Source organism: Antennarius striatus, chromosome 12 (genome assembly GCF_040054535.1).
Source record: "Antennarius striatus isolate MH-2024 chromosome 12, ASM4005453v1, whole genome shotgun sequence".
Taxonomy (NCBI): domain Eukaryota; kingdom Metazoa; phylum Chordata; class Actinopteri; order Lophiiformes; family Antennariidae; genus Antennarius; species Antennarius striatus.
The window spans coordinates 5,135,499-5,158,528 of record NC_090787.1 but is presented as its reverse complement, the minus strand read 5'-3'; the positions used below and the strand labels follow the sequence as shown (position 1 = coordinate 5,158,528).

The window sequence follows — 23,030 nt, the reverse complement described above, 5'->3', positions numbered from 1 at the left end:
AAAACAGGAAACGGTCGATAAGAGGAGGCAGAAGCTCCGCTGTTTCTCCCAGGGGGCCTCGGGAACGTCTGAGGAACCAGGAACTTCACCTCCGAAACGAATCATTTCATTTTGCTCATCTTTACCTCCCTCTGCAGCTTCCGTTTATCCACCTTCAGCTCATCCTCCACTTTCTCAGCATTTTCCGCTGCAGACTTGTAGCGGGTCACCTGACCCTCCAGTCGCGTCACCTGGGAAATAAAAAATAAAAAAACCCAACATTTTAACTCAGATTGTCGCTTTCAGGGACGCAACAGACGCTTCGCTCCTCTTACGTTCTGCTCCAGCGCCGTCACTTCCTGCTCCGCCTTCACCAGTTTGAACTTCAGATCGCTGATTTGTCGGTTTGAATCTCCTGGAAAGGTCGAGCAAAACATTCCTGTTGGATAAGGAAGTCACAGAATCCAGTCTGAGGCGTCTGTAGACTCACTCTGGAGGTCTATCACGTTTGGATCGGCGCCGTTCTCCAGGATGACGCCGTCGGGGCTGGAACTGTTCTCGTTTCCGTTCCTCTGGCTCTTCTGCTCCAGCTGGGCCTTCAGCTTCTTCACCTGTAGATGGCGCCACAATAAATTAGCCGAGTTGTTAACATGTTGTGCGTTTGTGAACTTAGAGTAAGAAAGTGCGGCACGCCCACCTGCTCGATCATCTTCTCGCGCTCGTCCACCAGCTTCCTCAGGCGGATCTCTGAGACGTGAGGCGGAGAGACGAAAAACATCTCAAAACTAAATCACGGGTCATCAACATAGAATATCATCATCATCATCATCACAGGCTGGAGAAGATGAGTGTGAACATACCAGGAGGGTGGGAGGTGCCAACCAGGTGGTGGAAGGGAGGGGGCTGGGTGGGAGGATGATGATGCATGCAACAGACAGGCATCCGTGGGGTAGCGATGGAGCGGAGTGTGTTTGTGTGTGTGGGGGGGGTTAGCATGCACACGCTGTGGAGAGGAGGGTCAGTGCAAGAACACACAGCTGCTGGGATTCACACCACACTCACTCACACACACACACACAACGATCCACGCAAGGAAATCCACCCTAAAACTGCATTCAGATCAACAGGTCAACGGGTTTATTTGTGCAGAACACAAAAGATTCAGGGTTTGGAACTTTAAAATGCAATTTTCTTTTCTTCAATTCAGTTTTTTTCTCCCTGAGAAGCGAGCAGGTTGAACGTTAACACAGAAACGTGTGTTTATTATCGCTCTACAGCTAACGTCATTCGTCCAGCTTCTTGAATCGAAGGAGCCGCTGTGGATGTTTGTTGTTCAGACGCAATTAGAATGAGAAACTGAGAATTTTTTTTATCATTCTTGAAATTTCAAGGCGTAAATAATTAACAATGGAAATGAAAACAACCGTTAGCGGCCGCAAGAATGATTTTTATAATAACAGCAGGAGAATGTTACTTTACTTCCAGTAACACACATGAATAAATGTACATCAATAACAAACAACCGATGCACAAAACACACAAGATCATTTTGCGCATTTGACCTGAATGAAAGCTGAACTCATCAGGTTTAATGATACTTACATCAACCAGGAAGTGCACGTATTTTTCAATTTCTAAAAAAGCTAAGCTGAGCTAAGCCTAGCAGATGAAATGCTACCGGTCACTAGCTAAGACATTTTACACTCCTCTTTGCCCTTCGCTTTGCCTTTCTTGCTGTTCTTCTTCACGTCTTTCTTCGTCTCTTTGCTGCCGACCCCTGGACCGACACTCTGTGGTGACGCCTCGTCTTTCTCCTGTAGCTGTGCCACAGCGTCTAATCCTTCCTCTACGGGCGTCTGGGTGACCGTTTCCGACACGACGCCCGACTCCTCGACAACTGCGACCTGTTCTTCCTCCTCAGCTGTGGGTTTCTGGTTCCCACCTGCAGCTTCCTGGAGAGGCTTCCTCTCAACCTGCTCGTCTTCATCGGCTGGACTCTGCTCTGTGTGAGTCAGGCCTGAACCTGAACCGTCACGGCCGCCTTCCTCTGACGTGACTTCGACGCCCTCCTCCACGCTATCCTGCTGATGTTCAGGGAGGTTTGTTGCTATAGCAACCTCCACGTCCATGTCATCAAAGTCAAACGACTGCCCTTCCTCGTCGTCACCGTCCTCTTCGTCAGTGTCCCGCAGGTTTGGTTGAGGTGAAGCTGCGTCCTCAGACTTTTCTTCGTCGGGTTCCTGTGGTTGCTCCTCTGAGGAACCATCATGTGTCTCACTGAGGAGATCCCTCCGTCTGGTGTCCAGGTCTGGATCCTCAGCTGCTTCCTCCTTCCTGTCATCCTCCTCGGTGGAACAACCAATCCCAGCAGCGTGTTCCAGCGGATCTGATGAGTTAAACGTGTCGATTTCTTTGGTATCAGCAGACTCCTCACTGGTTGGTTCCTCCAGTTGTTCATCCAGACTTTTTTCAGCGTTGAAAGCTTTTCCGTCGCCTTCCTCTTCCTTCAGCTCCTCCTTTTCAGTTCCATCTGGTTCTAGCTGTGATTTATCCTCCACGGATTGCTGTTCGATCTCAGCGCCTGCTTTCTCATCCTCTTGGACCATCTCTGGTGCCTCCTCTGCCTCATCAGAGACCTTAGACAGTTTTGAAGACAACGCTGAGACACACAAAGCCTTGAGATCTCCAACGGTAGACGGAGACATGCTCTCTTTCTCAGTTTCCAAAGTCTGTTCATCAAGTTTCTCAACGTTTTCTGGATCTTTGAGAGTTTCCAAGGTGGAAAGGATTTCAGTGGGTGTCTCAGGTTTTACTGTTTCACTTGCTGAACTTTGTTCCTCTTTCTGGTCATCTAAGTTCTCATCCTCTCTGATCTCCTTCAGAGGTTCATCATTGGACAGGATGTCAGACGGCGTCATGGACTTTTCGTCATCGTTTTCTGTCTCTGAACTTTGCTCTATAACGTTTTCATTGTTTTTGGGTTCCATTCTAGATTCCTTCAGTGTTCCTGGTGTTTCTCCTGCTTCTACCTCTTCTGTTTCTAAATTTTGCTCTTTATTCTCTTCATCGCCGACATCATCTCCTATTTCCTTGAGAGCTTGTACTTCTGTATCTTCTGTTTGCTCCTCATCTTGCATCATTCTGGATTCCACAGGAGTTTTTGTGGGCGTATCGGTGTTTGTCGTTTCGGTTGCCAAACTTGGTTCCTCTTGTTCTTCTAAGACATCATCCTCTTTGGTTTCCTTCTGAGGTTCAGCTGTAGTCAAGGTCTCAGGAGTCACAATCTTTTCTTCTCCTGCGTTTTGTGTTTGTTCCTCGTTTTGTTCATTGTTTTCGGGATCCATTCCTTTGTGTTCTTTAAGACTGTCAGTTGGAGAACAGTTATCAGTGGGCGTGTCCGTCTTTACGTTTTGACTTCCCAAACTTTGTTCCTCATCCTGTTCACCTAAAACATCGTCCTCTCTTATCTCAGTGTCAGACAAAGAGCCTGAAGTCGTCAAACAAGTTTCTTCTGTGTTTTCTGTCTTTAGGGTTTGTTCTTTGTCCGGCTCCATTCTTGAGTCTTCAAAGGTTTCATCAGTGAGTCTCACTACATCTACTCCTTCTACATCCTGTTTCCTGACCTGCTCACTTTTAACTTCCTCTACCTTGGATTCTTGGAGCGTTTCACTGACAGAGTCACCCGCATTGGGTTCTGTTGTTTGGCCTGTTGTAGCTGATTTTGCCTGATTCTGTTTTTTGCTCTTTTCTTCAACGGTTTCGTCCTTTTCTTGGTTCTTATCCTCCGCTGGTCCTCCTTTCTTCTTGCCTCTCCTCTTCTTCCTTTTCTTCTTCCCTGAGGCTGCACCACCCTGAGGCTGGGATTTACATACTTCCTCTGCCTCATCATTTTCTACCTCAGGTTCCGGTTGAGGTTCGGTACTCGATAAAGTTGGGATGAACTCTTCAGGTAAACTTTCTTTCACAAGATCTTTTGTGACTTTTTCCTCAGGAATTGACTCTGACTTATTCTCCTCAACATCTTCCTGTTTGATTTCTGGCTCGTCATATATGTTCTCTCTAATTTGTGTGTCAACGCTACTGCTGGGTTCTAATGCCTCTAAATCCGGGTTCCTGGTTTCTCCTGCATCTTTTTCTGGAACATTCTCCTCAGAACTGGTTGCACCAGGAACGTGAACGATAAAAACATTAGTTTCTGCGTCTGAACATTCATCAAAGTCCACATTTGAGTCTTTGCGGAGGCCAGTTTCTTTAGCCTCGTCTTCTTTTGTGGGTGTTTTTTCTTCTGTTGGCGTTTCGAATGTCGTCACGGCAACATCACAGAGCAAATCAGAGCTCACAAGATTCTCTTTGGCTTCCAGAAACTGATTTGGATGCATCTCTTCCTCTTCTCTACTTGTCAGAGTTTCCTCTGTGTTGCCTGAGAGATCATGAAGAGCAGACGGTGATAGAGCGCCAACATTGTTGACTTCAGACAAGACTTTTAAAAACTGTAGAGCATCAGCACAAATCAGGGGGGAGGCAGAACTGATCGATCGAATTGATCCGGAGACCAGAAACAGAAGTGCAGAGCCAAGATGACCAAGAGAAGCACGAGAGGAACAGGATGAAGAAATGCAGCAGGAACCCTAGAAGGAAGATGATCTCCCAAGATCATCAAAGAAGCCAGAAGCTCAGAGATATTAATTCATAACAACCAAAATCAATGTTCTTTACACATCGCACCATTTGCCTCTAAAAATCACTCAGACCTTCAACCCTGCAGAGATGCATCAGTGTTTACACACCAGATTGATTAAGAACTACAGTATTCTTTGCACTACAAGGCACACTGGACTATAAGGTGCACTGCCAACAAACAACATATTGTAAATTTTTTCAATGTATAAGGCGCACTGGATTATAAGGCGCACGGTCAGTTTTTGAGAAAATTAAATGCTTTTAGGTGCGCCTTATAGTGCAGAAAATACTGTTGTAGTAAATGAAAAAAGATGAAGAGGCAGCAGAAGCCAAAACACCTCAGATGAAAACAAAGCAGCTGGTTGCTGAGTTGTTTAGTGGAGCGTTAGGGTTTAAGAAAGCAAGATGACACTTAAAGGATTCGTCTGGTGCTCCTCTAGATCAACAAATTCAATAAAAAAGACTTTTTATCTCTTTAAATCGTCTTTTTTTTCCGTTTGTAAAAAGTCGACTGTCTCTTTAAGGAAATTGTGGTGAGAATTTCTTGTTGGGTATTGAGAAAGAAAATCACACAACACCACCAGACGTATCCTTTCAGGTCACAGCAAATCAGAGTTGGACATTCCTGATCCTGGAGGGATCAGCAGAGTTTATTCCAAAACTCCAAAACATCTAAAAAATCCATATTTTCTCGAATAGAGTTGCGATGAAGAATTTTGGAATGAACGTCTACAGACAGTTTTATTCCCGTGCCATGCAGAGAGAAAAACTGAATCCACAAAAGGGTTTTACCGAGCATGCTGTTCCCCTCCACTGGGGAGGGATCCACAGCCGGGTGGGAAGCAGCGGCTGGAGCGGAGGATCCATCGACGTCGGCCTCGCCGATGTCTCCGTTGACGTTTAGATCGGGTCCCAATACGATCCCATGTTTCTAGACAAAACAAGAGCTCCGGTTATCGCATTTTCATTTTCAAAAATGTGTTTCAAGCAAAAAAAGAATCGATTATTAGTTTGCACCTTTAAAAAACAGGATGTAATTTATTCTTAGCTTTTAATGGAGGTAGAAATAATCAAAACATGAATTTTCCGTAAGCTGCAGACATGAGGATGAAGAGGGTTCTCACACGGAGTACCTTCAGAATGTCTTTCAGCTTCACCACCTCTTCTCTGAGCTCATCTCGCTCTATTCGGATAGCATCCGAGTATTCTTTCTGTCGCTCTAAGGCCTGACCGCCGAGGAACGGCGATGTAACAGACGTGGAAAGTGCACAAGAAAGTGAAAGTTGACTTTCAGGTTCATGCAAAGGAAATTCATGTCAGCAAAAAAAGTGAAAGAGCAGGGATGACAAGGCTGTACCCCGATTTTTTTATCTTTCCACTCCACCGTCTCCTGCAGGTCAGAGATTTCTCTGACGAAACCTTCCTGTTTGATACGCAGCTGACGGATCTCCTGAATGGCAGGAACAGGAAATGACATTTGAGGACTAGACAGAAAAAGGAATGAGAGAAATAAAGCTCATGCATATTTAGAGTGAGAAAAGAACGCTGTGGAGTTAGCGGAATGCTGCGCTGTTGTCTTCTAACCCAGAGGACGCTTTAGATCTCCACCCTGTGCAGAGACATCCAGATACTCACATTTAGCAGCTCTTCACTCTGTTTTAGTGTCTCTTTCATTTCGTTGAAGTGGAACTGAAGCACGCTGTGGGCGTGTTTCTCTCTTTCCACTTCCTGTGAAACGCAGCAACAGTAACATCTTAGCTTCTGATGATTGTGATTGATTATCTGTCCTGAAAATGATGAGAAAGTAAAGACTGCGTCTTCTTGCAGGCCGTACCTTGACCTTCTCCTCGTAGCTCCTCTGCGACTCGGACAGGAGCTCCTCCAGCTCCATCAGGGAGTCCTTCAGCGTGTCCACCTGGTACATCAGGTTGTTCTTCTCGTTGTCCAGCTGGGCATTGGACACCATGGCCTTACGATACTTCTCCTCCACCTCCGCTAACGCGTCCTAGTGTCATCAGGACAAGAGAATATCAGGATATAATGACGTATCATGTCGTCAAGCTTTCCTTAAACTAAAGCAACAAACTATGTGTGGAAATTGGATCAACAGCTAGGAAATGAAGAACAGAAACATGCAGAGGCAACAAACTACCCAGTTTTATTCTGAAAATTTGAGTGTGGAGAAGACAAGCAGCGTTGAACACAGACACAAGACAAATGGGTGAGTCTGGGGTCCTGTGAGTGGCTCAGGTTGTACCTTGGCTTCTTTTAGATTCTGCATGTACTTGATTTCCACATCTTGAATCTGATCCTTCAGTTCGTGAATCTCCTGGTGAAGCGGCGGCAAGCAGAGAAGCGCAGCGTGACGGCGATGCAGAGAGTTTGAAAAAGCAACAGGAGCGTAGAAAGAAAGGATTGAAACAGTGACGGCACAGAAACTTAGATGAAGAAAGTTTTTCCTCTTATTCCGTCTGAAACATTTACATCCGTACCTTAATCTCTCGAAGAGTGCTCTCTCCGTCTAGAGTTATGGCTGTCTCACCGCTTCCTCTCCGCGAAGACGAGCCGCCTAAAGACGTGAGCGTTCCTCCTGTTAAAGCAGACGCTGCTCGAGGACCCTGAGGAATAAAAAACGATTTTTATAAAAGGTCTTTGGAGCTCCGAAGGATCAGCTGATTAAACCCGTAGATCCACTCACCTTCTCGAGATACTCTCTGTCCTCCACCTGTTGAGACAAATAAAACACACTGATGAAGATGACCAACGGAAGGAGGACGGCCGAACATGTCCGATGAGAACCCGACAGATGAAACACCTCCTCTAACCTGCTATCAAAGCATTCAGTAGATTTCCTTCTCCATGAAACACCAAGCAAATTATTTTGGGATTTTTAACACACACCATGCGTTTAAGACAAACTTCAAACAGCACATACGTTAACCTCCGACACACACACTCGGTGTGACATCAACCCAAGCAGGAAGTCAGGTCACAACGCATCAACGACCTCCTGCAGAGCGACTCACATCAGAAAAGTCAGGAATAGTGACGTCATCCAGGTCCCGGGGGAGACCCGCGCCGCCAGCCGCGCTCCTCAAGAAACTGGCCACGGAGCTGCAGTTGTCCTGGTCAACCACCAGGGGGCACACCAGAGCAATAAAGAGGCCAGAGGAGGTCAAACACCAACAATTAAGAGTTTAAAGAAAACCCTGAGTGAATGATCAGCTGACGCTTTTCACAAACCATGACTTTAAATGTTGATAATTCAACAAATAAGTTGCACATGAAATAAAACAACAAAAATTGCACTCTTTTGGTGCAATTTCATTCATGTTTACACCCGTCACTCAAACAGAATTAACACCTTACAGCACAACATGCAAGCGTCAGTAGAAGATGTATGGATTCTGCTAAATTAAACTGTTTCTACATTTTCACCAACAATCCTGACACGGAATAAGTTTGTCCATGTCTGCAGATCATGCCAACACGTATGAAAGGATGTCATTCCTCTAATGTCAAACTGTTATCTACATGCCAGACATTCCAGTGTAGATACATGATGGCTGTTAGGGCGTGTGGTTTCACAGGCTGGTGCTCAAGGCCAATGAAACTCAAAACCCAGGTTTGTTAGTGAGGTGTCCGGGGAGGGAGGGCTCACCACTGGGCTGGTTCGGGCCGAACTGGCCCTGGACGAGGTTCTGGAGCTGGAGCCGCGATAACTAGAGAACTCTAAAGGCTGCAGGGAGAAGACATCGTTACTGTTCTCTCTATGGATGCAAGAAAACCACAACCTGGAACCTCTAAGCTAATAGCATTTAGCCGTCTGAGGTGTGTGCAGAGACATCAGCAACGTCAGATCAGGCATCACAGCTGTTAGGTAGCAGATAAACATGGAGGAACGCAGGAAGAGAAAGTTCTTCGAATGGTGCATGAACACGGTGTCAAACCCACGCTGTTAGCTTAGAGGCTATATTAATCCTCCATCGCAAATAGAGAGAACCTAACGACTCTTCACATCCGTTTGGGATCTCAGGGCGTCTCCAGTCCTGGATTGCTGCACATTCACATTTGATTTCGGTTTATTTTACACATTTTAAAAAGAAATCTGCATCTTCTTCAGCTGTTCAAGAAAACGCCACAAACTGATTTGTCGAGATGCTCTGGAAATGTTTTGTGGACTAAAACACAGAAATCAACCCGAGATTAGATCTGACTGACCGGCCTGATTGAGGAGTGAGAATTGGCCCCCAGGTGGAAGGTTAGCTGTGAAACGGGAGGAAAATCTGTCTGCATACAGACCTGGTACCCATTGAAGGCTGAACCTGTGTTTCTTGAGGAGGACAGACCATCAAAGCCGTACAAGTCAGTGGAAGAGTAAGAGGCCTGAAACCAGGAGGAGGAGGAGGAGGGGGGAATGAGAATGAAGAAGAAGATTCATCTTTGTCCAGTCACTAAACCTGTTTGCAGTGTCTTCATCATCATTACGCCACACAGCACACATGCAAAGCTTCTCATGTCACCACGTTATTTACTACCTGACACGACAGGAAAACACTCATGGTGCTCATCTGTACAGACAAATCTAAAAGATAAATCTACTTCATTCCTTTAGAACATCTATAGAAAATTATGAGATCTGTCTGGTTGTCTGCTCGACATCTAATGGTCGACTGTGTAGATTCTTTCTTCAATCCCGTCCCTTAAAACCACTCATGCACAACGCAGACAGGGTATTTAGATAAAAGCATTCTGTTAAGGAGCATGGCTAAGTTAACGTTAGGGGGCGTCAAACCCGTGCAGGACGACCCACCGGCGGCAGGTCGAGTCTGGAGGCACGAGACGCTCGGCTGTCATCGCTAAGTCTGGAGCTCTGGGAGTCAAAAATGACAGAAGCTAAAGGTCATCCTCAACGCTCGCCTAACGTTCAACAAAACGACTGAACAACTACTGACCCGGCTGGACAGGACGCTGTAGTCATCGTCACAGCCGTTCCTCTGTGGATGAAGGGCACGAGTGAGAAGGCGTTTCTGGTGGTGGTGGGGGGTCGTGTGTGCATGCAGAGGGAGGGGTCTTACATACGTCTCTGTCTTTGTGTTTCTTCTTTTTCTTTGACTTCCTGTGTGAGAGCGAGGAGGAGGAGTCCTTCAGGGCGGGGGAAAAGAGATGAAGAACGGTGAAGCACCTGGAAACCCATAACGCCACAGAACACCGACATGCACGGCGTGTTCCACACGGCGTGTTCCACACACACACACACACACACACACACACACACACACACACACACACACACACACGTCCATCAAAACAGGGACTTCAGCCAAGCGGCTCGAGATCTCGGGGGTCATGACAGGTCATGAGTCTGATCGGTATGAACGATTTTTCCACTTGAGCACACAAGAAACAGCGCAGCCTAAAATAGTGCCGACTGTGTTTTCGTTGGAGCAAACACCTTGTTCTTTTTGGTCTGACGGACTCCGAGGCCGTCGCATTCCTTCACAGCAGCGTCGACCAGAACACCGCCGCACGGAGTCACATGACACAAGAAGTACGAACCGTTTCCACTCTGAAAACACTTCAGACATGCTCCTCATTCTGTTCTGTCACTCAGACAAACTCCATGCTTGGATTGTTTAGTCAAACGACTCACTCACACCACCCTCCCTTGCTCTCACCCCTATGCCGTAAGCCCCGACCGTGTCAAGGTCCGACTGCACGAGAGACACAACATCATCATCAGCATAGAGCATCACCCAGACCGACAGTAAGGAGAGGCATTCTCCCCCCCGGGAGGACGGGGTCTACCATCGTGAACAGAGGCGTTAATGCATGCAAGTGTGAGTGGTACTGACCCGGACGCTGCCCCGGCTGCCCACCGACATCCGCTCATCCTCGTCTGAGAGCTGTGTGAGAAAGAGAGACACGGAAAAAGGGGGTTAGGGCTCTAATAAGACTTCGCCAGCGACGACTTACAGCAAAAACCAAAGCAGAAAAAAACACACCTAATAGTGAGAGTGATTTTACGTTAGCAGAGGATGTACATCGACAAATATAAAGAATGTTTGAGGCTGCTAGCATGGGTAGCTAAAGCTAGGAGCTGATTAAGAGGAAGGTAATATTAATAAGAAGGTAATATTAATAGGGAAGGGTAGCGTTGAGTTAAACATCAGCCTGACACATCTACAGTATTTTCCGCACTATTAAGGCACACCTAAAAGCCTTCAATTTTCTCACAAACCGGCAGAGCGCCCTATAATCCAGTGCGTTTTATAATCCAGGGCGCTTTATAATCCAGTGCGCTTTATAGTGCAGAAAATGCTGTAGTTTAACTCCACATACAGATGCTACATCTTTGACCCTGGAGCGGTTCTGCAGGACCAACACTGTCATTGACAGGTTACAGATGAAAGGCATGATGGGATGGAAACAGGAAGCCTACAAACCGTGTGAATCCGTGAAGAGCGTGAGTATCTCTCACTGTCTTCCTGGATGAGGGAGGGGGGGTGAAGATGAGAAGGAGGAGAGATGAAGGAGGAGAGAGATGTTAGGAGATGGAGCAGAAAGGCGGCGGTCGCCGTCACAGGTCAGTCTTCATGCTGATTCACGGGTTAAAAAAAATCTATGATGTCATTTGATCAAGGAAAATCCATCGACACGGATGAAGTGACCGAACAGGAGACATCAGCGTGAAGATGTCCGCTTTCAATGAATAAACAAGGATAGCGTGAAGGTAAACACCAGGAGGACTCGCCTTCCGGTCATCTATTGTGTTTTTATTCGAATATTTATTGACACACAATCAGGTGTGAACGGGATCCGTCATACCCAACCGGTTACCCAACCAGCGAACACACGGCAGTGAGTGAATTCACAAGCAGCACACACTCTTGGTATCTTCACTGCATTCCACACAGTTAATCTCATGCACTCTGGCACCAATGAGGCAGATGGTCAACCCCCCCCCTGCTCTGAATAAGTGGATTATCATTAATGGCCAAGCTTTGATTCCTCATAATCTACTATTTTCTAGGAAGGCGTCACACGATGTTGTAAACACATGCATTCATGTTTAGTGACATCACAGCGGGGCGACTGTACCATCCACTGCTCAATGTCGCCCCATTTGCTGTCCCCTCGGTCGTCCAGTCGGGGGTCCAAGCCATAATATTTCTGACAGACAGGAAGTGAGGATAAGGAAAAACAATGTCTGGGAGAAAAGACTTTTAGTAGTCGTGTTTAAGTGAGGAAGAAGCCTACCTTCTGCACCTGAAAGATCTACAGGAAGAACGGGTCGAGGGCAAACAGGAAACAAGGAGGGGAAACAAAAGAAGAGACGTGAAGATGGGTGACAAATAAAGCTCCAGGAAGTGACAGGAAGTACGTTTCTACTAATGAGGAGCTAAGGATTTAACAGCAGGACCCATGAACACAAGTTCACCGGAGATTTGGTGACAACCTGGCATTTTTCCCATGAATCCTTTAGGCTGGCATATCAGAGCCATGCTCGAGGCTCAATCATCAGACCGAAGCGAGGAGACGAACGTTTAAAGCCCCCTAAACCCTCAACTGCTGCAGTTTCCAGCCCGTCGCTCAAGAACTTTAATCCCGTGTCACGACCATTCCCAAACCCCCCCACAGGTGACCTCTCACCTCCACAGAATCAAAGACTCTCCATTCTGACATTTCAAATCTACATCACATCGAATAAAAAGCAAAATACTCCTGATTCCACTTTTCCTGATCCTAAAATGTAAGAATTAGACGTATGAAGTTCATCCAGGTTTCAGACAACAACATCTCTTCTTCTTCCTCTTCTTCGTTTCAGGCGTCTGGACACCCAATTAGCAGCGCGCCAGGCACCGCCATAAGCCCATTCACAAACGCCGTTACACAATCAGCTCACGCCGCGTCTCTATGCCTCCTATTCGACTCACCGAGCTCGTCTGCTTGACCGGAGGGGTTTGCGGGCGCCCGGCGAGGGCGGCCCTCAGCCCCCTCCCCGCCAGCCGGCGCCCGGCCGTCCTGCTGCCCTCAGGGAACCAGGAGAGCTTGCATCCTTCAGCATTCAGCAGGTAGGACCTCGACCAATCATATCGGCAGGATCGCCACGGGATGGTGCGCCAGGATTTGAGTTCCGTATGATGGTGACCGCTGCGCTCCCGCTCGCCGCTACACGGACGAGGATCCGCCTTCACATACCGTTTTTGGCGAGAGAAGAAACATCCGGAAGCGCTGGAGGAAGACGTGCGGAGTGGCGACTCATCGCTCATGGCAAAGCCACCAGGACTGGTCTGGACCAAGGAGCGCAACCCGCTAAGCTACTTTAGAGAGTGGCTTAAAGGTTTAACGGACACACACCCCGACCAGACTGGGCTTAACAATGACCAGTAATCTACTGCATATGACTCTGTGTGTGTGTGTGTGTGTGTGTACATGTAGACTGTTGTTGTTTAGATGCCCCACCAGTGTTTTGACTGGCTGCTAATGGAATGATTACTATCCCAGTTTGACTTAATTGGAACTATCACAGAATCACACACGAAGAGGATTTGATTATATTTAGTTCATCATCAGATATTTGGATTTTAATCACTATTTCTGTTGTCATGACAGCCAGTTAGGTCACTGGGACCATTCTGGTAAAAAGCATTTTTCCTCCCAGTCTAACAATAAGGATGGATCCATGAAGTAGGAAGTGCATGTCTGACGCCACTGAGGCTTTGTGGACCCCACACCCCCCACCACCCGGGGGTCTTAACTTCCAAATCCATTCGTGCATCGGTTCAGTTCAGTCAACAGGTGAGAGTAGGACGTGTTAGCGTGGATGAGATTACTGCCACTAAAAATAGTGAAGTGGGAAAAGTCAGACTCCCTGTGTTGCAGATCAGAGGTGAGGAAAACACTCCAACAACACGCCGGGCTCTTTGGCCAATCAGAACGTAGCGCTGGTGCCAAGGTTTGGCTTTTTTGAACAAATTTACATCGTTACACTATTAAACACACAAAAATCGACAATGTTGTGACCCCCCAGTCTCATGCCGATCTGTCTGCTAATGTGAACAAATATCTGCCGTAGGCCTGCCTCCTCCGCCGCCCATCAACCACGCCAAAACAAACCCACTTGTGCAATACTAAAACCGTTAGAAAATCCCCCCCCGTGGGACTCCTCGGCTGACACCTTTGACCTCTGACCCACAGGATTCAGACCAGCTTCAGAACCCACGGCGACACTGACAGGAAATGCTTTGATGTAAACTTCCACCAGAAGAAGAGTCGAGGAAATCCTCGTCATTCAGGAGAATGTGTGACGAACACGACACCCAGTGAATGACGAGGTTTGGTAGGTCGTCTCACCTCCTTCTGCTGTCGCTCCAGCTCCTTCATCCGGATTTCTCTGGCTTCTGCTCTGGCTGCCCTCTTTGCCGCCAGCCGGGCCTCTGCCTGAAGGGAGGATGAAGAAGAGAAAGAAAAAAAAGTGAGACAAAGGTTCATTTAGCTGAGCTAACGCGGTGAGTGTCTGTTAACCGAGGTATGGCGGTGTGAAATTTAAACATGTCGATAGGTAAAGGATGTCAAAGCCCAAACTAGCTACACAAGCTGGTGAAGAGCTGTATTTTTAATTTTATTTCTTCCGTTCCTGGAAGCTTCATCAGTGGATTTCTGTGCAAACGGTCAGATGGACCAATGGGAATCACCGGTTCTCTTCAGATTCTTAACACACAGATCTTCATCCCACAGGATGTAATCTGACTGGATTACTGGCGTCAGCCTCTAAACATGGGGTATCAAGTGTCATTGTGTGCAGCTGGACTTATATTCTTGTACGTTTGAAGGCTTTGCCTTGGCTCCCCTCAGTCAGAGCAGGATCTTTTCCTTAAAAGGACCTCTCAGAGTTTCTGAGCATTTCCTTCCTTTAACTTTGTGTGGTTTCAATGTATTCGCCTGTAGGTGGGGTCACAGCTCCTCCTATTGTGGCACTAATGGATTTCCCCAACGTCAGTCCCTGTGACCAGCGAACAGGAAAACACTGAGGAAGAAGCATTTCAAAAGAAGGCCTGTTCGTACACAAACACACACATGTAGAGCTGTTTTCACACCGTTCAAACCGCTGACACCCACAAACATCTGGCTTTTTGTCTGAGGTGCAAAAAGATACGACCGCACCGGTTCCTCCAGTCGTTACTGATGTTTATCGGCTTCGTTTCAAAGGACAACCGGGTGGAAATAATGATCAACTCCATTTGAAAGTGATTAAACATTATTAAGTTTGCACTAAAAAAGACTGATGAAAGAAGAAGAGATAATAAAATAACACTGATGTTTTTGCGGGTCTCATCGCTGCCGTCTAGAGGTTCCTGTTTGCAACACATTCACAAGTGTCAAGTTCAGGGTTGCCGCTGCGAGAGAATTTACATATACACAGAACTAGTAATTTTAGATCTTGTCCAGGACAAGATCTAAAATTAAAATTATTATTCCTTTTTCTTTGCAGAGACATCCTCTCTAAACTGCAGCTCTAAAGTCTTTAGGAGGATTTACATAACATCCATCTGCTTCACGTATTTCTACTTTGCAGGACGACAACCTCAAACCGAACAACAGCCGGCTGCATCAGTAGAGGTGCTTTTTACCCTGCAGGACACTGTGTGTTAAGAACATCCTGCTCCTGTGCCAATGACCACTAGCCGGGGCAATTCTTAAAAAAAAAGAAAGAATTAAATGATGAAGAGGCTGATCACGCTCTTCAGAGCAGCAGTTCTAGTGATGAAGGAGACGCTCCAAAAATAGCTCTGGTTGATTGTTTTTTCCCTGAGGTTCAGCCCGACTGCTTGAATGGTATTTCCTCTTGGTGAAAGGTTTACTTAACATTTGTACCCTTGACTTTCAGACACACAAAGACAAGCTTTTCAAATCTTTCTGCGCTGAAACATCTCCACTGAAACAGTCATGCATGTCTGCTGATTGGTCAATAAACACAGACACGTGTGCGATCAGGAAACTGGTTGTTCTCAACAGACTTAGCATGTTAGCATCAGGTTGAGTTCGCTGTATCAAGGGGACTCCCATCCCTCCACACCTGCCCTGTGCAGGATATAAAACATAATCCTTCCTTCTACCTGGCGACGAACAAACGAGTCCAGGACACATTTGTTTTCTGCTGATGCCACAAATACTGATTTATTACGTATTCAGAGACAAAAGTCAACGTGTACAAACTTTTTACTGACTTCAGAGGCTTGCTGTCCGCTTTCTACATCGCTGTTAGTCTTTCTGATGTTTGTAATAAACTCATCCACGCATGGAGTAACTGAAGCTCAAGCCAGATACAGGATGATACATCAATTTACACCAAACTGCTGCAGTAGAAGAAATTAAATTTACTAGAACCTCAATCAAACTGTTTCAAGCCGTTGCTGTCAGACGGGTGGGAACCACTCTCCCACACACAATGCAGGACAACACAATCAGCGCCGGGACACGAGGACAATCATATCGGGTTGGATTAGACCTTCCTGTGAATGACAACTCAGGCGACGCTCTGAATGGTCCGGACACAATAAAACACACCCGATCTTCAAGCTTCTTACTAAAATGTCCAATGTTTGGAAATGAATCTAGATAAGAAAATGTAGGCTTGAGTCAAACACACCAGTTGGTGCTATTAGCTTAGCATCTATGTGCATCGTCATTCTAAATGTCAGAATAGGTGCATCGAAATAGGCCAGAAGACAGAATCCCACAGTTTCCTGTCTATTTATAACGACCCACATGGTCTCACTGCTCTAATTCAGTGCTATTTCAACGGGGTAGGTGTCCTCTGGAGAGGAAATTAGCTGGGCCTGGAAATAAAGGTGGTTCTAACTACTCGTATCAGCAGACCTCATAGTTCTAAAAGGAGTCCGGACTCCGTCGGATCTGGAGTCAGAGCTGTCCCTAGTTGACAACAGGTTTGCATAAAACGAGAATACTTCCATGTTTTCAAGGGACACCTGAGCAAACCAGGAATTTGATCTGATTTCCAGCAGGAAAGAAATCTGCTGAAACATCTGAGCAGAACAGAACTGATCCACAGATGACATAACAAGATGAAGATGATGAACTTTTTGGAGGGATGAGTCAAAAAAACAAGGAGTTAAATAAAAGAATTACTTTTGTGTCGGCCATGCAAGAACTGGACATGACATTCTGAGGTGACTGTAGAGGATGGGTCTGACTTCTGTCACCCCTATGCCTTCAGTTTAATGACAAACTTCAAGTGTCACCAGAACCAAATGCCAGCCTGGTCCGAGTCGGCCGCTTTCCCACATCCTGAACACTGGCCTGAACAGAAGATCTGAACAAGGGCAGCATAGACAAATAAACCCACCCAGCGCAATGTTGGACAGAGTTTAACTAGGTGGGATCATAAAGTGGATTCTCACACACACACACACACACACACACACACACACACACACACACACACACACACACACACACACACACACACACACACACACACACACACACACACACACACACACACACACACACACGTTAAGATCCAGTTTGGGTCATGATGACTAATTCTATTAAAAAAGAAAAGCTTCTTTGCAGACCTTAGGAACCACAGGGAGTGGCTGTTCTAACACTACAACACTGTTAGCCACAGACGTGACTCAACATTTCTAAAAATACACCCACAGGAGCAGTGGGGTTCAAAGAACCAGGAAGTAAATGTCTGGACCTCATTTACATCCACTGTACAGTACAGTGTTTAACAGTGTTGAGATCACCCACATGTTTCCAGTCCTCGTCTTTCCTCATGTAAGTTACAGAAAGCTGAACGTGTTGCTTCAAGCAACTACCGCTAAAGCAATAAGGGGGGAAAGCGACACCCAAAAAGAAAGGTGACCCATAAAAACACCCGTAGTGAGATGCTCACTATTGCCAAGTAAGCAATACCTCACAGGAAGTTACACAACACACCGCTGGAGTGTCGGGAGTAACAGGAGAGAGAAATCCGTGTGACCAGTTCACATCCACAAGATGATTTACAGTTCTTGCTTCATACACTACAGATCCAGGCTTTAAACTGATCTAAAGGAAGTTCACAGGTGAGGAATGAATATATTTTTCCATCATCATCAGTGCACCTTCCTCCTTGGTGTACCTGAGCCCCACCCCTCCCTGAGCCGTGATGAATAAACAGGATGGAGGTTGTGATAGCGGTCTGGAATGGCTGCGCTGGCGATGATGTCACCGAGAGGAAGCAAGCGCGCGCACACACACACACACACACAAACACACACACACACACACACGCGCCACCACTTCCTTTTAAGGAGGCGTGAGTAAAGCGAGCAAACTGAACCCAGGCCAGTTGTGTATGCACATTTATCAGGAAATACACCAGTGATTGTTTGGACTGCCCATGTTTGTTTAAGTCGTTCTGGGCCTGATGGGCGTTCACTGGACTCTTACTGGGTGGCAGACTGGTTAGCTTCACCCAACACTGGTTTTGAATTCAAACAGGGAGAGAAAGAGAGCTCAAGACAAGACAGAAATACAGTTACACAACTTTCCTGTTTAGTCAGCGTGGATCCTGGCTGTCATTGTGCAAATGTGTGCTGCCTGCCCCCCCCCTCCATTAAAGATTAACTTAGTGAGAATAACTGGGGATAAACAGTAACCTTTCAATTTGTGCACCGAGTAATATTTGGGTAGCCAAAGAATAAATATTGCCCTGGTGCCGCATGGGGAAGATCCTGATTTAAAAGTTAGTCCGGTTTGATAATATCAACCCTTTCCAACAGGTTTCCCTTCAAACGTTTGATAGAGAAACCACTTCACAATGGCCTGCTAGCATTCCACCGCAAACACACAAATGTCACAGCGACCTGATAATGACTTAACGCCCCAGGGAGGTTTAAGATTGGACTGGGAAGGCTGGGACAGAATCCACTGTGGAACCAGTACGTAGATGCATCAGAATGGTACGCACCATAACGGTGTTTTATTTATATCGCATAGTTTGTGGGTAAATTGACTAAAAATGGGGGCAGACCGATACGCGGACCCTTAAAAAGCCATCGATGATGTAGTGGTATGGGTCTGTTGGCCAATCAGAGGCCGTCTCTGACAGTCTGGCAGCTCTGATCTGAAATCAGTCAGTCACAGCAACATGTGGCATTCTGTTGGTGCCATATCTATTCCTGGAGAAGGATCTGCTCCACCTTTCAAATTTAAATTAAAAGCCTGTATTTATTAGCAGCACCGTTACGCCAGAGGAGCTCATGACCAAACTGAGCTCGGTTTACAAGGTGACACACAAGAATGACTCACACCTAGACTCTAACCACAAAATGTTTAGGAAAAGTTTGCCTCGGGCCAAATGTCAGAACCGTGATCATTACGGCCTCTGAGACGAGTCAGCAGTGATATCCAACGACAAGAACGTCAGGTTGTTAATATAACGTCTGTAAGCTAACAGCATGGGTCACACAGTTAGCTGGTTCTAGCTAGCAGACATACCATTGTATCCCAACAGGTTTCATGTCCTCTCATAACTTTACTATAGAATGCAACTGGTTTACGGAGACGCAGACGTGCCAGAAACAGCTGACTGAAATCTGAGGCATTCGCTCTGTTAACTCTGGTTAGTTCTCAGCATGTGTGTTATTTAAGTTTTCTTTATATGAGTGTCGCCCACAGAGCAGATCTGGCCTACTTAGAATTAAATGGCTGTAAGTAACAGCACCATTATGTAAGCAGAGAAAACACCAAAACTGGAAATATGGGTTTAAAAATGTAATAAAATGGTATTCCACATAATTCCTCTGTAAAATCCTAAGGCACAGATGAGCCGTGATGGACGTAAGCTGACTACAATCCCAAACAGCAACGAGGAGCATGTGGGGATTTGATTCATCCTTTTAACCAAATTGATCTTGTTTTGGAGAGTTTGGATGAGTGGGTTGGTAAATAACAAATAAGCTGAATGCCACCGCCGACTGGCTCAGGAAACACGAACAGGTGTTGTTCCTGGAACCAGACGACAAGTAAACAAGAAATGAAAGTGTGTGTCGAAGAACACGCTGCTGCTGGGCTTCTGTGTTTTACTAAGAAACCAAACTGATGTCTGAAACCTGCTGTTTATTTGCAGGTAGTACACATAAGAACTATTGTGTTGACTGTTGGAGATCTCTAAAGTTTTCCTTCTTGAATCTTGGAAAGGAAACACATTCCTGCTCTGATCTGACTATCCCTGCAGATTACTTTAATATAGAAATTAACTGAGGATATTATATTAGTTATTCTTCTGATAGATCACAAAATATATCACTAGATATCACAACATAGGACCTGATTCAACAGAGAACTGTGGTGCTAAAGTGAGAAACATAATCGCCATCAAAAGCAAAGTTTCCATTAAAAAAAAGAGAGAAAGTAAACAAATATTCTAAAACAGTCCGTAAAGATGTCGGCTAATAATAAAATTCTAAACCTTTTGGCCCGGCGACAGTTTGCCAGCAGCACGATGCCAATGGATGTTTACAACTGGACTCAACTTGTTGGACAGGGGCAGTAAACCGACCCCTACAGTACAGAATTACTGACACTCTGGAATCTGGAGCTGACATTCTTTCCTTCTGTGTGGTCCTCTCCCATTTGGTCGGATCTACAGAATGGTTGTAGAGAAATGAGGAGACGCAGCACAAGCTAGCATCACCTTCACACGAACGTTTTGCAGTGGGACCAAACCATCCAGCAACTCACTGATCGCGCCACACCCCTCTGTTGCCCCCCCTCCCCCAGATCCAAACTAAACCCGGGTGCAGTAACAGCTGATGTTTCAGGAGCATCTATTTTTAAAGCTCTTCTACAGAACCAGCCAACTCATCAGAGCCAACATGCCATTCTGTCAGCGAGCCGCCAGCGAGGGACGCGACCCTTCTGTTACTTAAAGGGAACAGAATTTCTGTTTCCTGTACAGACGGGACAGAAAACTGTCCAAAAGTTGTGTCACATGACCACAGGAAACATGTTTAATTCAGGATGATCTCCTGATGGGTATCCGCTGACTAACTGTTCATGGGTGCCGTCAAACTCCAGATGGGGATCGTTTGTGACACTGCAAATAGACAACGACAAAAAAAACCCCATCTGACAGTCACAGGAATGTGCAATATCATACACTTCTGCAGGATATATAGTCGTCCAATCACAAGCAGATTAAAGTCAGACAAGCAAACCTCTACAGGTTTTGGAGAAGAGTCGAAAAACCACTGAGGGTTTTTTTCAGTTATGACTGGCATGCAAATTTGATGAAATATCCGGGTTGGTTTAGCCCAGAAGCGACTTCCCGTTAACTGAAGTTGTGTCAAAGTCGCCCTGAAGCAGGATGATGACTGTTACATCCACCACATCATTCATTTTCTGATTTAAACCACACTTATTCCACAAAAATATCCAAATAACAATCACCAAAACACAGCTGAAGTCAAACATTCTATTTCTGCCTCTAAGTGATGTGTGCAGAGGATCACACTTCAAATGTGGCGCTATTCCAACCATAAAACATGGTTTATCCTCCTCTTTATCCGCCATCATTAAGAGATAAACCCTGAAGGGTGTAAACCTGTCATAACACAACGTCAGCTTCTGAGAAACAACTACTGCAGGAGCAGCTGCTGCCAACTCTATTGTAATAATAATAATAATAATAATAATAATAATAATAATCTCTAATCTCCATTCTAAACTTGCAATTTCGTTCTACCATTGTATGATGACCATAAAGCTTCTTAATCTTAATCTAGAAATAGAGGAGATAGTCCAATAATTCCTGCAGGTTAACGCAATAAATATTTTTTAAAAATACAAAATTATTTAAATGAGACTTCAAACTTAAAAGATAAACATTCCTGCAGCAAATATAATTTATTTTACTCAAGTTATTATTTATTAATTTGATTATTTGCTGCTGTAGTTAAAAGTAAAACTGTGATATCCGGGGGGGGCCTGGGCCCCATCAGTTTGAACTACATCAACGCCCCTGCGCTATGCGTTCAATCACTAATTTCAAAAACAGAAAACTTTATTTACATCATGAATCCCACACTCACCTCTCTCGCTATGAGGTTCAGCGCATCGTCCTCCGCCGTCGATCTCTCCTTCTTGGTGGACCTCTTCCGTCCCGTCCCCTGGGTCCCCATGTTTGCTCCACACACCTAAACGGCAGATGAGGTCCGACTTGCGGTCCCGAGTAGTCCAAAGGCAGCGGTAGCTAGCCGCTGGTTCTCATGAGCCGCGGAAAAACGTTCTAGAGGCGAGGAGATGGAATCGCACCGCGGCTGCTCGTCCCGACGGCTCGAGTCATTCTGATATTTGCCGCTTTTTTTCACGCTCCTTCCTGGATTTCGGAGGCTCGCGACCTCCTCAGAGCGGACGCACGTGCGCTCCTTCTGTTGCGTTTACTAGCAGTCAGAAATGCGTAAAGTTGCGCTACCCCGCGGGTCGCTACGCGTCTGCCGTTATGCGAGGTTTAAACGAAGACGGACATTTAAAATAAAGTTAATTGTAATTTAAGATACTCCTGGTTTATCTTGATAATTAATGTAATGGTTTCGCAACGATCCAGTGGCAGTTTTACTCCACAAACACGGGCGGACTAGGACGGGCTGAGACCTGTCACTCTGACGAACTTCATAGACTGTATTCAATAAAGCTGCATTCACTGGCCATCGGTTTTATGAGAATTATTGTCCAGGGATTTAAAACGCACCATTTCAAAGTTTTAGGTGGAACGAAAACTCAGCGTGTTTTCTCGATTTAACTTTAATTGTTTTAATTTATTCGGTCACAATGTTATATTAACGGTTAATAGTATTAGTAACTCGTAAACGAAATTAAAAAAATATTTTTTGATATAATAGTTGGTTAAGACAGATTTTCTAAAATTTTTGTAGGCGTACATGAGCGTCACTGCCAATTTGGATTAATCCGATGAATATTTTGTCTATTAAGTCATTGTTTTATGTTCATACATTCATGAATCTCTTTGCCATGCCCCCCCCCCCTCCAAATCAAATGTTCGAAAAGCAATTTAACTTTAGCCAATTGATTAATCAACGTTATTTTAAAGTTTCCTTATGAAATGGCACAAACAGCACTGGGTAATATTTATAGTACTCGAGTAAATGTACGTCACTACCATAACAGATAAGGACAATGAAAATGAAAAGTACTTAGGTTAGTCCTACAAGTTTAAATGAGAAAAAAAGTTCTCCTACGAAGTTTATCAATACCTACGCAGGGCACTTGAACGCCTCACGGCCCTCTGGAGCGGCTCTCCTTCCATACATGTTCAGGAGTCCGGTTTCAGT

General features: G+C 45.6%; 1 protein-coding gene across 29 annotated transcripts; it reads right to left on the bottom strand.

Moving 5' to 3' along the window:
• Nucleotides 1-673: 673 nt before the first annotated feature.
• Nucleotides 674-23,030, bottom strand: lrrfip1a (leucine rich repeat (in FLII) interacting protein 1a). 29 transcript variants are annotated; one of them, XM_068329444.1, is made up of 23 exons: nt 21,771-23,030; nt 14,017-14,103; nt 11,920-11,937; nt 11,761-11,832; nt 11,106-11,147; nt 10,515-10,565; nt 10,338-10,373; nt 9,742-9,804; nt 9,615-9,656; nt 9,473-9,532; nt 8,962-9,045; nt 8,321-8,398; nt 7,686-7,784; nt 7,358-7,384; nt 7,152-7,277; nt 6,917-6,988; nt 6,494-6,664; nt 6,295-6,387; nt 6,017-6,109; nt 5,793-5,885; nt 5,452-5,590; nt 840-4,399; nt 674-726 (listed from the first exon to the last, which is right to left on the bottom strand). In XM_068329444.1, exons 1-22 carry the CDS (start codon nt 21,858-21,860, stop codon nt 1,668-1,670), a joined length of 4,368 nt encoding a protein of 1,455 aa, XP_068185545.1. In that variant the 5' UTR covers nt 21,861-23,030; the 3' UTR covers nt 674-726; nt 840-1,667. The 29 variants fall into 29 exon arrangements, with proteins under 29 accessions (XP_068185545.1, XP_068185548.1, XP_068185549.1 ...); XM_068329447.1 differs by lacking the exon at nt 10,338-10,373; XM_068329448.1 differs by lacking the exon at nt 11,106-11,147.

Excerpts from the sequence above, each read along its gene's own strand:
- lrrfip1a (XM_068329442.1), bottom strand. The coding sequence starts at position 12,932 with ATGAGCGATGAGTCGCCACTCCGCACGTCTTCCTCCAGCGCTTCCGGA. Across the intron at positions 7,785-8,320 it reads CGGCCCGAACCAGCCCAGTG|GACAACTGCAGCTCCGTGGC; the intron begins GTGAGCCCTCCC and ends GTGGTTGACCAG. Across the intron at positions 6,989-7,151 it reads GCACTCTTCGAGAGATTAAG|GAGATTCACGAACTGAAGGA; the intron begins GTACGGATGTAA and ends CCGCTTCACCAG.